The 12,300-nt window shown below is 40.0% G+C and overlaps 1 protein-coding gene across 2 annotated transcripts in view; it reads left to right on the top strand.

Annotated features, from left to right (window-relative positions):
• The window catches only part of SUCLG1 (succinate-CoA ligase GDP/ADP-forming subunit alpha), a 42,189-nt gene extending 30,274 nt beyond the window's left edge, over window positions 1-11,915 (top strand). For both annotated transcript variants that reach the window (XM_015075836.1, XM_015075837.3), the window contains exons 6-9: window positions 1,477-1,560; window positions 3,630-3,781; window positions 9,901-10,089; window positions 11,669-11,915. In XM_015075836.1, coding sequence (XP_014931322.1) covers window positions 1,477-1,560; window positions 3,630-3,781; window positions 9,901-10,089; window positions 11,669-11,695 — 452 coding nt within the window. In that variant the 3' untranslated portion in view covers window positions 11,696-11,915. The remainder of the gene's footprint in view (window positions 1-1,476; window positions 1,561-3,629; window positions 3,782-9,900; window positions 10,090-11,668) is intronic.
• The last annotated feature ends 385 nt before the right edge of the window (window positions 11,916-12,300 follow it).

Raw genomic sequence — 12,300 nt, 5'->3', positions numbered from 1 at the left:
AAGTAGCTTGTAGTTATGGTTTTTGTCTGAGTCTGACAAGAATTCTATTTGCCCTGATAGGCGGATCATATTGTTAGAAGAGTTTCTGAGTTCTTAAGAAGTGCTCTAAGGCAGGGGCGCCTGGGTGGCTCAGTTGGTTAAGCGGCCGACTTTGGCTCAGGTCATGATCTCGCAGTTCGTGAGTTCGAGCCCCACGTCGGGCTCTGTGCTGACAGCTCAGAGCCTGGAGCCTGTTTCAGATTCTGTGTCTCCCTCTCTCTGACCCTCCCCCGTTCATGCTCTGTCTCTCTCTGTCTCAAAAATAAATAAATGTTAAAAAAAAATTTTTTTTAAAAAAGAAGTGCTCCAAGGCAGAAGTTTAAAGAAAGCAAATCATGGACATGCTGGAAGTATTCACCACCCCGTAATCCTTCCTCTGTTTTTAGCCCATACAAAGTTTTGTGTTTTATTTAAAAAATTTTTTATATAATATATTCTGACAACTGAAGTTACTCAGTTATTCTCAACCTGTTATATATAGGGATTCACCTATTATATACAGATTGTGGCATGAAAGAAATTGTCTTCCCTGTAGCTCAGCAATGCATGGTGAACTACAGTAGAGAGGACATCTAAGTACCCCCACCCTCGTCCCCACATGTACGCACCTTGTCCAGATGAGAACTTAGGCACTTTCTCATAGGCCCATGGTATGAAGGGAATTAGGTAAGATAGACTTGAACTCAGAGGGATCTTGGCCTTATTCCCTAGTTATCTTTATATCGATTTGAGGGGCACCTGGGTGGCTCAGTCAGTTAAGCGTCCGAGTTTGGCTTGGGTCATGATCTCATGGTTTGTGAGTTCGAGCCCCACATCAGGCTCTGTGCTGACAGCTTGGAGTCTGGAGCCTGCTTGGGATTCTGTGTCTCCCTGTCTCTGCCCCTCCCCTGCCCGCGCTGTCTGTCTGTCTCTGTCTCTGTCTCTCTCTCTCAATAAATAAACATTAAAAAGTTTTCTATATTGATTTTTTAAAGTCTATATATTATTTGAAAATTAGTAGAAAAATAATTGTGGGAAAGATATATAGCATTCCTAAATGTGACTAATGCTGGTTTGCAGGCTGAATGTTTTAGTGGCTTAATAGTTTGGGTATGTATAAATCTAACCGGTTATTTTCTGCCACTCTAAGCAGGATTGTACTTAGCAAGTTCATATTGATACTACCCCTTTCATATAGATTCTTAGAGCAGGTAATGTAGGTCTTTCCTACACTGCTTTGTTGACGTGAAATAATCCTAACTAATGGTGTAGTCTCCCCTTGGTCTAACTTTTAAAACTTCCCTGCTTTAATTTAAACCTTTTCTTATTTCATCATTTGAAGGTATTGTTGATTTGGATGGCAGATTGTGGAATGGGTTTTTTTATATACTTGTATTTGTAATATGATAGTCTGTCATATGAATATAACCTAATGTTTTTAAATTCTCTTCCTTTAAGGTATTGTATCCAGATCTGGGACCCTGACTTATGAAGCGGTTCACCAAACAACACAAGTTGGACTGGGGCAGTCTTTGTGCGTTGGTGAGAGATTTTTGATAAAATCATTTTACTGTAACACAGTGTCTTCACTGAAAGAGTAGAGTACTAATTATTATTTTGATTTTTTTGTAAGAAGTTTTGATAACCATTTCATTAAAAAGATGGTGTGATCTTAAATTTAATTTGCCGAAGTGTGAAGCACCACCATATATTTTCAAGAATCATGGTCCAAGGTTTGACTTTCATGTTGAGGAACAAGCATCGTGGGACATTTAGCTCTGGAAGAGGCTTGGTGCCTGAAAACACCACTTACTTGACTTGCTGTGAAGAAATGGTTCTTCATTAGGACTTTTGTTACTGTAATTATAATTTTGTTGCCATTGTAAACTGTTATTTATGCTTCACAGTTAGGGAATTCTTTGCTGTTTGTTGTCTTATTCTTTTTTTTTTTTAATTTTTTTTAACATTTATTTATTTTTGAGACAGAGAGAAAGCATGAACAGGGGAGGGGCAGAGAGAGAGGGAGACACAGAATCTGAAACAGGCTCTAGGCTGTGAGCTGTCAGCACAGAGCCCGACACGGGGCTCAAACCGACAGACTGTGAGATCATGACCTGAGCCGAAGTCTGACGCTCAACCGACTGAGCCACCCAGGCGCCCCTGTTGTCTTATTCTTAAGGCAACCTTCTGAGGCACCTCTGAGCTGAAAAGTTGTACTATTGTAGCTTTATTGGTGAGAAAATCTATGTTGAGGATGATTGAGCTCCCAGAACCTCTTTTTTATCTCATTATACTGCCTACCTCTTTTAAAAGTAACAAGGTTTTACATTTTAAAATAATTTTAGTATTTGTTGCCAAAGCCAGGCAGTTTTCTCATTTTTATAAATATTTCTTCAAATTTTTAGAGTAACTTTTAAAAGCCTTTCAAGGGGCATCTGGGTGGCTCAGTCGGCTAAGCGTCTGACTCTTGATTTCAACTCAGGTTGTGATCTCATGATCCATGAGATCAAGCCCCACGTAGGGCCCTGTGCTGACAGCGCAGGAGCCTGCTTGGGATTCTCTCCCTCTCTCTCTGCCTCTCTCTCTGTCAAAATAAATAAAATTTAAAAAATAAAAGCCTTTCAAAAATAGCTTTTTATAATAAATTATACAATATAGCCCTGGAGCATTATTAGGATTGAGAGCCATAAAATCACTATTGGAAACCTTAATTGAGCTTTTCTGTGTACAAAGCACAATCTTAGCCACAAAGTGATGGAGAATAAGAACAGGTTTGAAACAGAGTTGCCAAAGTCATGTTCTCCAGTGTCTGTTTTTAATTTGTAAAATGCTAATAATAATGCCCATTTCACAGAGAGGTTAGAAGAATTAGGAAATGGCAGGTCTAACGTGTGCTGAGGCACAGTCCTTGACACACATTTGGCACTCAAATGCAACTTCTCTTCAGAGGTGCATTGAAAAGTAGGAAATCAGTCCTGCCTTCAGTAAGTTTACAATGTAAAAGTTTTTTAAAGTGTCAGCCAATCTGTTGGGAACATTTACTTTAATCCTATCCAAGTAGTTGTCTTTAAATGCTTGTGCTGTAGTCATTACCCTGGATCTAAGGGAAGAGGGGTCAGTGCACCCCCAACCCCGTCCCTCACTGGGACTTGTGTCTTGAAACGTGTATGCAGTTTCTCTGCAGTGTGCCTCATCTAATAGTTACTTTGTGCAAAGAAATTTGTAAAAGGTTTAATCAGAGAAGAGACATTCTTTTGTCTTCTGTAGCTTGCAGCACAAACACACATTTTCTTAAAATGCTTGAAAGAGTTATTTGGGAATAATTTTGTGGGAGGGAAGAAGCTTGACAAAGGAGCTAAAACAAAAAGAAGGTAGTCTTTGTGAGTATCAAAAGGCAACCACCATTTAGCATTCATGTAATATTAGAAACAAATAAATGTAGCACTTTGTGATTGTTTTTAATGTTCAATGCAAGAGTGATGATACATTTTAAAACAGTGGTGAGAGGGGTAAGCAAAGTAAGAAATGAGTTGAAACAACATTTCTAAGCCTAATTTTTGTGGTTTGTCCTTAAATTTTCTGCTGGTGTTGATATTCTTCAACTTTTTCAGGCATTGGAGGTGATCCTTTTAATGGCACAGATTTTATTGACTGCCTTGAAATCTTTCTGAATGATCCAGCCACAGAAGGCATCATATTGATTGGTGAAATTGGCGGTAACGCAGAAGAAAATGCTGCAGAATTTTTGAAACAACATAATTCAGTAAGCTTGGGTTTGGGTTTGGAAAAATATAGCTCCCTGCACATAGTAGACACTTCCTGAGCTAGTCGCTGCTGCACTGCTGTTGAATCTTACTTTCCCGACTTTGCTTTTGCAGAGGTTGCTAACGGCCTCCATTCATCCTTCGTCTCTATCCTCTTGGTTTTTCTCCTGGTTCTTCTCCTCTTAATTTTCCCCTGGATTTACTTTCTGTGCCTGTTCCTTAAGTGCGAATGACTAGTGTGTATAAACATCATACTTCATGCAGTTTCCAAGGCAGAAGCCTCAAAAGCATCTTTTACTTCCCTCTCATCACCTGTTTCCACTCAGTTATTACCAAGATCTGGCCTCAGTAATACACTGAGATTCAGAGCATCGTCTGTTATTGCTCCCTTTGCTCTGGTTTCACCTGCCGTCTTACCTCATCTGCACCGTGTCGGTAGTTTCTTCCTATAATCTCTACTCCTGTTCCTCAGCCAGCACTCCCTCCCCTTCTCTCCTGGGCCATCCTGCTCACGGCCACCCAATTATCTGCCCTTCGGAAACGCAGACACTGAAGCCTCATGCCCCCTGGTTTTATGGAACCATTACAGTTTCCCATTCCGTATCGGATGAAGTGTGGACTTAGCATGCTATTCCAGTCCCTACACACCTCCCTAACCCTCTTCTCCAGCTCCGTGTCCCCTCTGACATGCCAGTTGTTTTCATTCCCGCTTGCCTTCGCCTGTTCCCTCTGCAAGGCATGCTTAATATCCGATTCTCACTCTGGTCTATGTCAGGGACAACAGGGAGCGGCATGTTGGTGCCCAGCCCGGTCCCCTGGCCCATGAGGCACCAGTAAGTGGTGGATAAGGAGAGAATAAATAGATTGTTAGGAGTTTGGGGTAAAATGTTACTAGAGTGTCTCGAATTCAAATAAGTTATAAAGTTTGAAATTTAAGGAAAAACTGACTTCTCTTTAGGAAAGAGGTTAATATGACATTATTACCATGTTCAAGTGAATTTTGGAATGTATTTAGACCCAGCTCTGAATCTCTTGAATAGCTTAGAATTTAGTGTGAAAAGCTAAGCATATACATTTTACTTCATTTCGTGTATGTTTTCTTATTCCTGGCTAGTCCTTATGGGGCTAATTTTTATTAAGGACTACTGTGTTCAGGACTCTAGGTTGAACAGGTGACATAAAACACTTAGCACACAGTACCTGGCACAGAGTGAACCATGTTATCTGCTGCCACCATTACTGTTTTTAGTATTATCATCATCATTACAATGAGAGTAGTTATTGGTAAAAGTGGTGTTGTTTAATCTTGACCCTTTGAGTAAGATGTTTTTGTCCTTTTATGAGTAAGGAAACTGACACAGGAAGGTTAATAACTTGCCAGTGGTAGGTGTACAACAAATGAGCTAAGGGTGGGATTCACCCCCCAGGTCTGCCTGACGTGTCCATGATCCCATGGAGGGATCAGGAATTGGATTGCAGGGATTAAGGGCAAGGGTCAGCAGCCCCGGGCCTCTGATCAGACTACACTGACCTCATCCTGACTGGTCTTTCTGTTTTGGGGCTTTCACATTTCTCATTATTTCTGTATCCTATTTGCAGACTACACTTCCTCATAGTCTTTTTAATTGTATTTTTCTCTTCTTAAAAAATTTCAAGTGACTCTTCTTTGTTTATAGGACAGACTATAAACTTGTCTGACATTCTAGGTTCATCAAAATCTTGTTTCTTTCTAGTGCAGTATTCTCACTCTGTGAGTATGGGGACAGAGGGATCAAGTAGAAATTAGTGCCACTCAGCGGTGCCTGGGTGATTCAGTCACTTAAGCATCCGACTTCAGCTCGGGTCATGATCTCATGGTTCGTGAGTTCGAGCCCCGCGTCGGGCTCTGTGCTGACAGCTCGGAGCCTGGAGCCTGCTTCAGATTCTGTGTCTCCCTCTCTCTCTGCCCCTCCCCTGCTGCTGACGCTGTCTCTCTTTGTCTTTGAAAAATGAATAAACCTTAAAAAAAATTTAAAAAGAAATCAGTGCCACTCAAATATGAGATGCTCATATAACTGCAGAGCCCACACGTGAATGAATAATTGACCTGTAGACTCTTTTCTTTTTAATTCTGTACTATAGTAGATGCTGGGCATACAGAGCTAAGTGAGAACATAGTTCCTGCATTCAGGGAATATATAGTTTGGGAAGGGAACACATGGGAAGTCAGTCACAGCCACTGTACTTAGTGTAACAGTGGAGACTTGTTAAGGGCACAGCAGGGTCCCTGAATGGAAGATGATCAACCATGAGGGCATTTGTGGAGACTGTGGGAGGAAGAGTCGGAAAGGCTCATGGGAGAAGAGAAGACTTGAGCCAGGTCTCAGAAGTTAAGTAGAAATTTGCCAGGTGTCCAAGGAGCGGGGAGAGCATTCTCGGCAGTGGAACAGAGGCCGAGCAGCCCGGAATTGCTGCACGGTGAAGAGCAGGAGGAGCGGTGGGAGACGAGGCCGGAGTAAGCAGGGTCGGACCACACAGGCACTGGCGTGCTGGCACCTTAGCACAAGAAGCAACCTTTCTAGTAATCGTTCACTGCCTCTTACTCACAGTTAAAAAACAAAACACAACTGACTTCATTTAAGAATGTCCTTGATGAAGCAGTGGAGATTATTAAGTTTGTTAAATCCTGACCCATAAGGCAGTATTTTGTGATGAAGTGGGAGGTAAAGCAGCTTTCCAGTTGAGTTGTGAGCTGAACTAGCTGCTTTTTTCATGGAACACCAGTTTTACGCTCCAGAACGCCTGGCAGGCACGCAGGTATGTGGACTGGGGTGTTTGGCAGAACTTTTCTCAAAAATGAACAAAGTGAACCTGCCATGTCAAGGAAAACAATTTGTAGTATTTGTTGACAGTGATAAAATTTGAGCTTTCAAGTGAATATTCATAGTTTGGAAAAGTCGCTTCTGCCACCGTGAACTGGATGACTTCCTCCTACTAAAGACTTTTCTAATGAGATTGATAATGATGAATATGGTTTGTTGATACTGAATGATGAAATAGATCAGCATCCGGAAAATGTACATAACTCAGTGAACCTATGCTTTTCATCTGATCAGTGAATCTTACAAAGTCATTATAGGTAAAAGATCCATTCAAACTGTAAGACAGATCAATGGATTTTAAAGTAACAAAGGACAGAAAGTTCATTGCTATGGTTTCGGATTCCAACATTGCAACTAACCTTTAAGAAATTACCACTTGAAGAGGTTTGTGTAATATCAAAGAAGAATATCCACAATTATCTGACAGGCTATTAAAATTCTTCCCCTTTTCCAACCATGTATGTATGTGAGCTCAGATTTTCTTTTACTTCAGCCAAAATAACATATTATGATAAATTGAATGTGAAAGCAGATAACAGAATCCATTTGCCTTTTGTTAAATTTGACATTCAGGAATTGCAAAAATGTAAAATAATGCCACACTTCTGAGGAGAATGTTTTTTAAGATTGTTTTCAAGTTTTTATTTTTATTTTATTTTATTTTATTTTATCTTTTATTTTTATTTATTTTATTTTATCTTTTTAATTTACATCCAATTAGTTAGCATATAGTGCAACAGTGATTTCAGGAGTAGATTCCTTAATGCCCCTTACCCGTTTAGCCCATCCCCCCTCCCATAACCCTTCCAGGAACCCTCTGTTCTCCATATTTAAGAGTTTCTTATGTTTTGTCCACCTCCCTGTTTTTGTACTATTTTTGCTTCCCTTCCCTTCCCTTGTGTTCATCTGATCTGTGTCTTAAAGTACTCTTTTGAATGAAGTCATATGATATTTGTTTTTCTCTGACTAATTTCATTTAGCATAATACCCTCTAGTTTCATCCACGTACTTGCAAATGGCAAGATTTCATTCTGTTGATTGCCAAGTAATACTCCATTGTATATATATATATACCACATCTTCTTTATCCATTCATCCATCAATGGACATTTGGGCTCTTTCCATATTTTGGCTATTGTTGATAGTGCTGCTATAAATATCGGATGCAGGTACCCCTTCAAAACAGCATACCTGTATCCCTTGGATAAATACCTAGTAGTACAATTGCTGGGTTGTAGGGTAGTTCTATTTTTAATTTTTGAGGAACCTCCATACTGTTTTCCAGAGTGGCTGCACCAGATTGCATTCCCACCAGCAATACCACATCCTCGCCAACATCTGTTGTTGCCTGAGTTGTTAATGTTAGCCATTCTACATTGACAGGTGTGAGGTGGTATCTCATTGTGGTTTTGTTTTGTATTTCCCTGATGATGAGTGATGTTGAGCATTTTTTCATGTGTCGGTTGGCCATCTGGATGTCTTCTCTGGAGAAGTGTCTATTCATGTCTTTTGCCCATTTCTTCACTGGATTATTTGATTTTTGGGTGTTGAGTTTGATAAGTTCTTTATAGATTTGGATACTAACCGTTTATCTGATATGTCGTTTGCAAATATCTTCTCCCATTCCATTGGTTGCCTTTTGGTTTTGCTGATTGTTTCCTTCTCTGTGCAGAAGCTTTTTATTTTGATGAGGTCCCAATAGTTCATTTTGCTTTTGTTTCCCTTGCCTCTGGAGACGTGTTGAGTAAGAAGTTGCTGCGGCCAAGATCAAAGAGGTTGTTGCCTGCTTTCTCCTCAAGGATTTTGATGGCTTCCTGTGTTACATTGAGGTCTTTCATCCATTTTGAGTTTATTTTTGTGTATGGTGTAAGAAAGTGTTCCAGGTTCATTTTTCTGCATGTTGCTGTCCAGTTTTCCCCGCATCATTTGCTGAAGAGGCTGTCTTTATTCCGTTGGATATTCTTTCCTGCTTTGTCGAAGATCAGTTGGCCATACGTTTGTGGGTTCATTTCTGGGTTCTCTGTTCTGTTCCATTGATCTGAGTGTCTGTTTTTGTGCCAGTACCATACTGTTTTGACGATTACAGCTTTGTAATACAGCTTGAAGTCTGTAAGTTTTTATTTTTAAATGATATTTATGTAATTTCTTAGTTTTAATTTGAAATACAGGAAATATCGGATATAATTTACATAAACAAAAATTTTTTGGGATTGTCAGTTTTTGTGAGTGTAAGTGGTTCTAAGACCAAATGATTTGCGAACTCCTGGCCTAGGGGAAGGTGATCGTGCCTGAAGGAAGGCACTCAGATTCCACTGAGTTCAGGTTCAGCCTTTTACAGGCCTGTCTGGCTACCTTATTGCATCTGGACTCCTATTATGAACAGGATATTTTCATTCACTGTGAAATTTTACCATACATTAAAAAAATTTTTTTTGGTATCTCTTAACTAATTGATAATATTTTATGTTATTTCTTTAACTGTATTATAAGTCTAGAGAATTCCTGTGTAGATTTTTATTTTTAACCTCAGAATCTAGTATGGTGTTCTTTACGTATCTAGAGGTTGCATAGTAGAATGGATTTTTATTAAATAAAACTAGTCCTGATCTTCCTTAGACTTCGTAGAACTGCAGAGGACAAAGGGCCCTTGGCCAGCATTCTGGTTTAGCTGTTTCATTTCATAGATGAGGAATCAGAGGTTTACAGAGCTGATGTGTCTTGTCCACAGTCAACCAGCTTTAGTCAATAGGAAATTGAGTCTGGTGACTTCTTGTCCTGCATCTTTTCCAATCTACCTTCCACCTCATCTTTTTTTTTTTTCCTAGCAAACTTATTATGGGTAAACTAATAATGAATTAAGATACAAAATCAGGTTGAAATAAAACAACCTGATCTAGTGTCTTAATTCATTATCACAAATTGCATAACTTCTATTTTTTTTTAGTGTACTTTTATTTTTCAAATGAAAGAATCTTATATGTATTTGTAAAATAGCTTGTGGACAGCCAAGTTGAAGTTTAATACCTAAACAGACAAAACATTTACTCAGAATTCTCTTCCTGAGATTGTGTGAAAAGTCATGTCATCTCAGAGGAGAATGCAGGGGCTGCAATTACAGCTTAATGTTTGTGCTGCTTCTCTTAGTGAGGATGGCCGGGCCCTGCCCAAGCCATTTGCCATTCACTTTCAGACTCAGGAATTTGAAGTCCAGTTTTGGTCAACTTCTTCATTACAGTGTTTAAAATATCACTTTCCAGGGTCCCAAGGCCAAGCCTGTGGTGTCCTTCATTGCTGGTTTAACTGCTCCTCCTGGCAGGAGAATGGGTCATGCAGGGGCGATTATTGCTGGAGGAAAAGGTGGAGCCAAAGAGAAGATCTCTGCCCTTCAGAGTGCGGGAGTTGTGGTCAGCATGTCTCCTGCGCAGCTGGGAACCACCATCTACAAGGTGAGCCATGGCAGTGACCTGAGGTCTCTGAAGTTATAGGCCTTCTAGCACGCGGCCACACTCACTGGGTGCCCAGAAACTGTGGCCCTTTCCCCTGGGTCTTATCTGTTGCTTTCTTTCTGGTGTACAACTCAACAGGCACCAACGGCTCCGTTAAGGCCCCAGTGTCCTAATTAGGCATGACCAGGAAAGAGATTCTGATTTTAAGTATTTAACTTCTTTAAACATTGCAATTTGTTCTTTTGTGAGGGGCAAACTATGATATACAAGAAAGTATTTCAGATTCCATAAGTGCCATGAATTCCATTTGGGGGTAGTACAGGGCATTGCCTTGCATTTCTTTTTTTTCATTGAGGGCCTTTGGGATATGGCTACCCTGATCTCATAGGTTTCTGTTTCTAGGGAGAGGGGTTGAAGGCTGAGTGACAAGAAATGAAAACTGGATGAGGAGGGAGTTAGTTGATGGGGAGCAGGGAAGGGAGATCAAAAGAAGAGGTGTGGGTTTCCAGATCTTGAGCATCTGGCCCTGGCTGTGTTGGGATGCCATTGTTTGCAGGTTGGAGGAGTACCTCTTAACCATATGCTTTGCTTTATCGTTTTAAATAGCATCTTGGTTTCAGATATTCTAAATGATTTGTTATCTTCCATAATCTCTTTGCAATGAGTTTTAGCCTCTTTAAGTGATCATTTAAGGCTCTCTTTCTCTTTATTTTTATGACGGTTATAGCCTGGACAAAAAAAGCAAAGCAAAAACCAAACATTTTAAACGTGTTGAGAACAGGCAGCAATTGTATTCCCAGGAGGGAACCATGTTTTGGCTCAGTGTTTTCTGCCCTTGTCTTAGGGGTAATTAAATGGACTCCTTGTTTTGTTGCATCTTTGTGTTATCCTGTCTTTTGAAATAAGACACTGTGTGCTACAGTTCTGGGTGGTTAGTGAGTGTGTGGAGATGAAGTTTATTTAAAAGGGGGAAAAGCAAATGCTTACATTCACTTTTGAGACTTGCATTACCATTTTTCTCCAGTAGGTGGCAGCAGGCAACTACACATTGGTTTTATTCTAATTATTACAGTCTAGAGGAATGTGATTTTCTGTATTGTTTCCTTTTCAGATATTTCTGAGGTGCACTTGACATTCTGTTCAAACCTTAACTGAATCTGCATTTAGTCTCTTTCTCAGAGAAACGAAGCAAACCTGTTTCCATTGCCTTATTAAAAAGGCCAGTGTGGTTCATGTATGGCATTAAAGGTTTGCATAAGTAGTTGAGTTTGTCAACTCTTAATAATAATACTGCAGTAGAAAAATAAGTACAGTTCAAAGCTGCTCAGCCTCTGTGTTTGGGAGACATAAAGTTGAGCCTCTGCATCTAGTTTAGTGAAATTCAAGCTGACACAGCCTAATTTGAAAGCTGTTACATTGTGTTCAAGCACCTTCATCCTGCTACATTTCACTTCTGTAATTTTTGGTTGTTCAAAGGATTCTAAAGATAAGAGGTTTCAGAATCACTTTGACCATGAATGTGATTTGAATCTTAAATCTTTTTATCCCTTCTCTCTTCTGTGTCTCTCTGTTTCTGAAGGAGTTTGAAAAGAGGAAGATGCTATGAAAGGAAAACCAAGAAGTTGCCTAAACCTATGGAATGAATCATTATGGAAATATGAACCAGTGGCTGTTTGCGTCTGTTGTCCCCTGATTGTCAACCTGTGCGCCTATCGCTGGTCTGTCTGTATAGCAGAAAGCCAGAGCAAGGTTCAGAACGTCCTAGATTGAGAGGTTTCCATCGCATCGTATAGCAGACAGCCAATAAAGCTACCATTTGATTTGAATATGGTTTTGAAGCTTTTTATTGTTCCGATGAGGTGGGTGGGGAGGGTGAGAGAAGGGGAGGTGGGGGGGAGGGATATTGTGTGTGTTTTAACGGACTCTGTGGAGAACACTGTAACCAACTTTTGAGAGAATGAGGCTGTAAAAATTTCAGTATGGCATTTGTCTAATTATTTTAGACCCAGAGTAACTTTAGTTCTCTTTTGAATCCTAGTTTTTCATGTATATATATAGTACTACTATCTTTCAGGATAGTTTTGAGAACTAGAGCATATATAAAGGCAACTTGTTGTCAGTGCCATTGTCATCATCATCATCAGGATTACAGGCAGAAGCCCATCTTTGTTTCGCTTGAGAGGTGGAAGGTCTTCAATAATGCTGTGTTTT

The sequence above is a fragment of the Acinonyx jubatus genome, chromosome A3, assembly GCF_027475565.1.
Source record: "Acinonyx jubatus isolate Ajub_Pintada_27869175 chromosome A3, VMU_Ajub_asm_v1.0, whole genome shotgun sequence".
Classification (NCBI taxonomy): domain Eukaryota; kingdom Metazoa; phylum Chordata; class Mammalia; order Carnivora; family Felidae; genus Acinonyx; species Acinonyx jubatus.
This window is presented reverse-complemented; position numbering and strand designations above follow the sequence as displayed.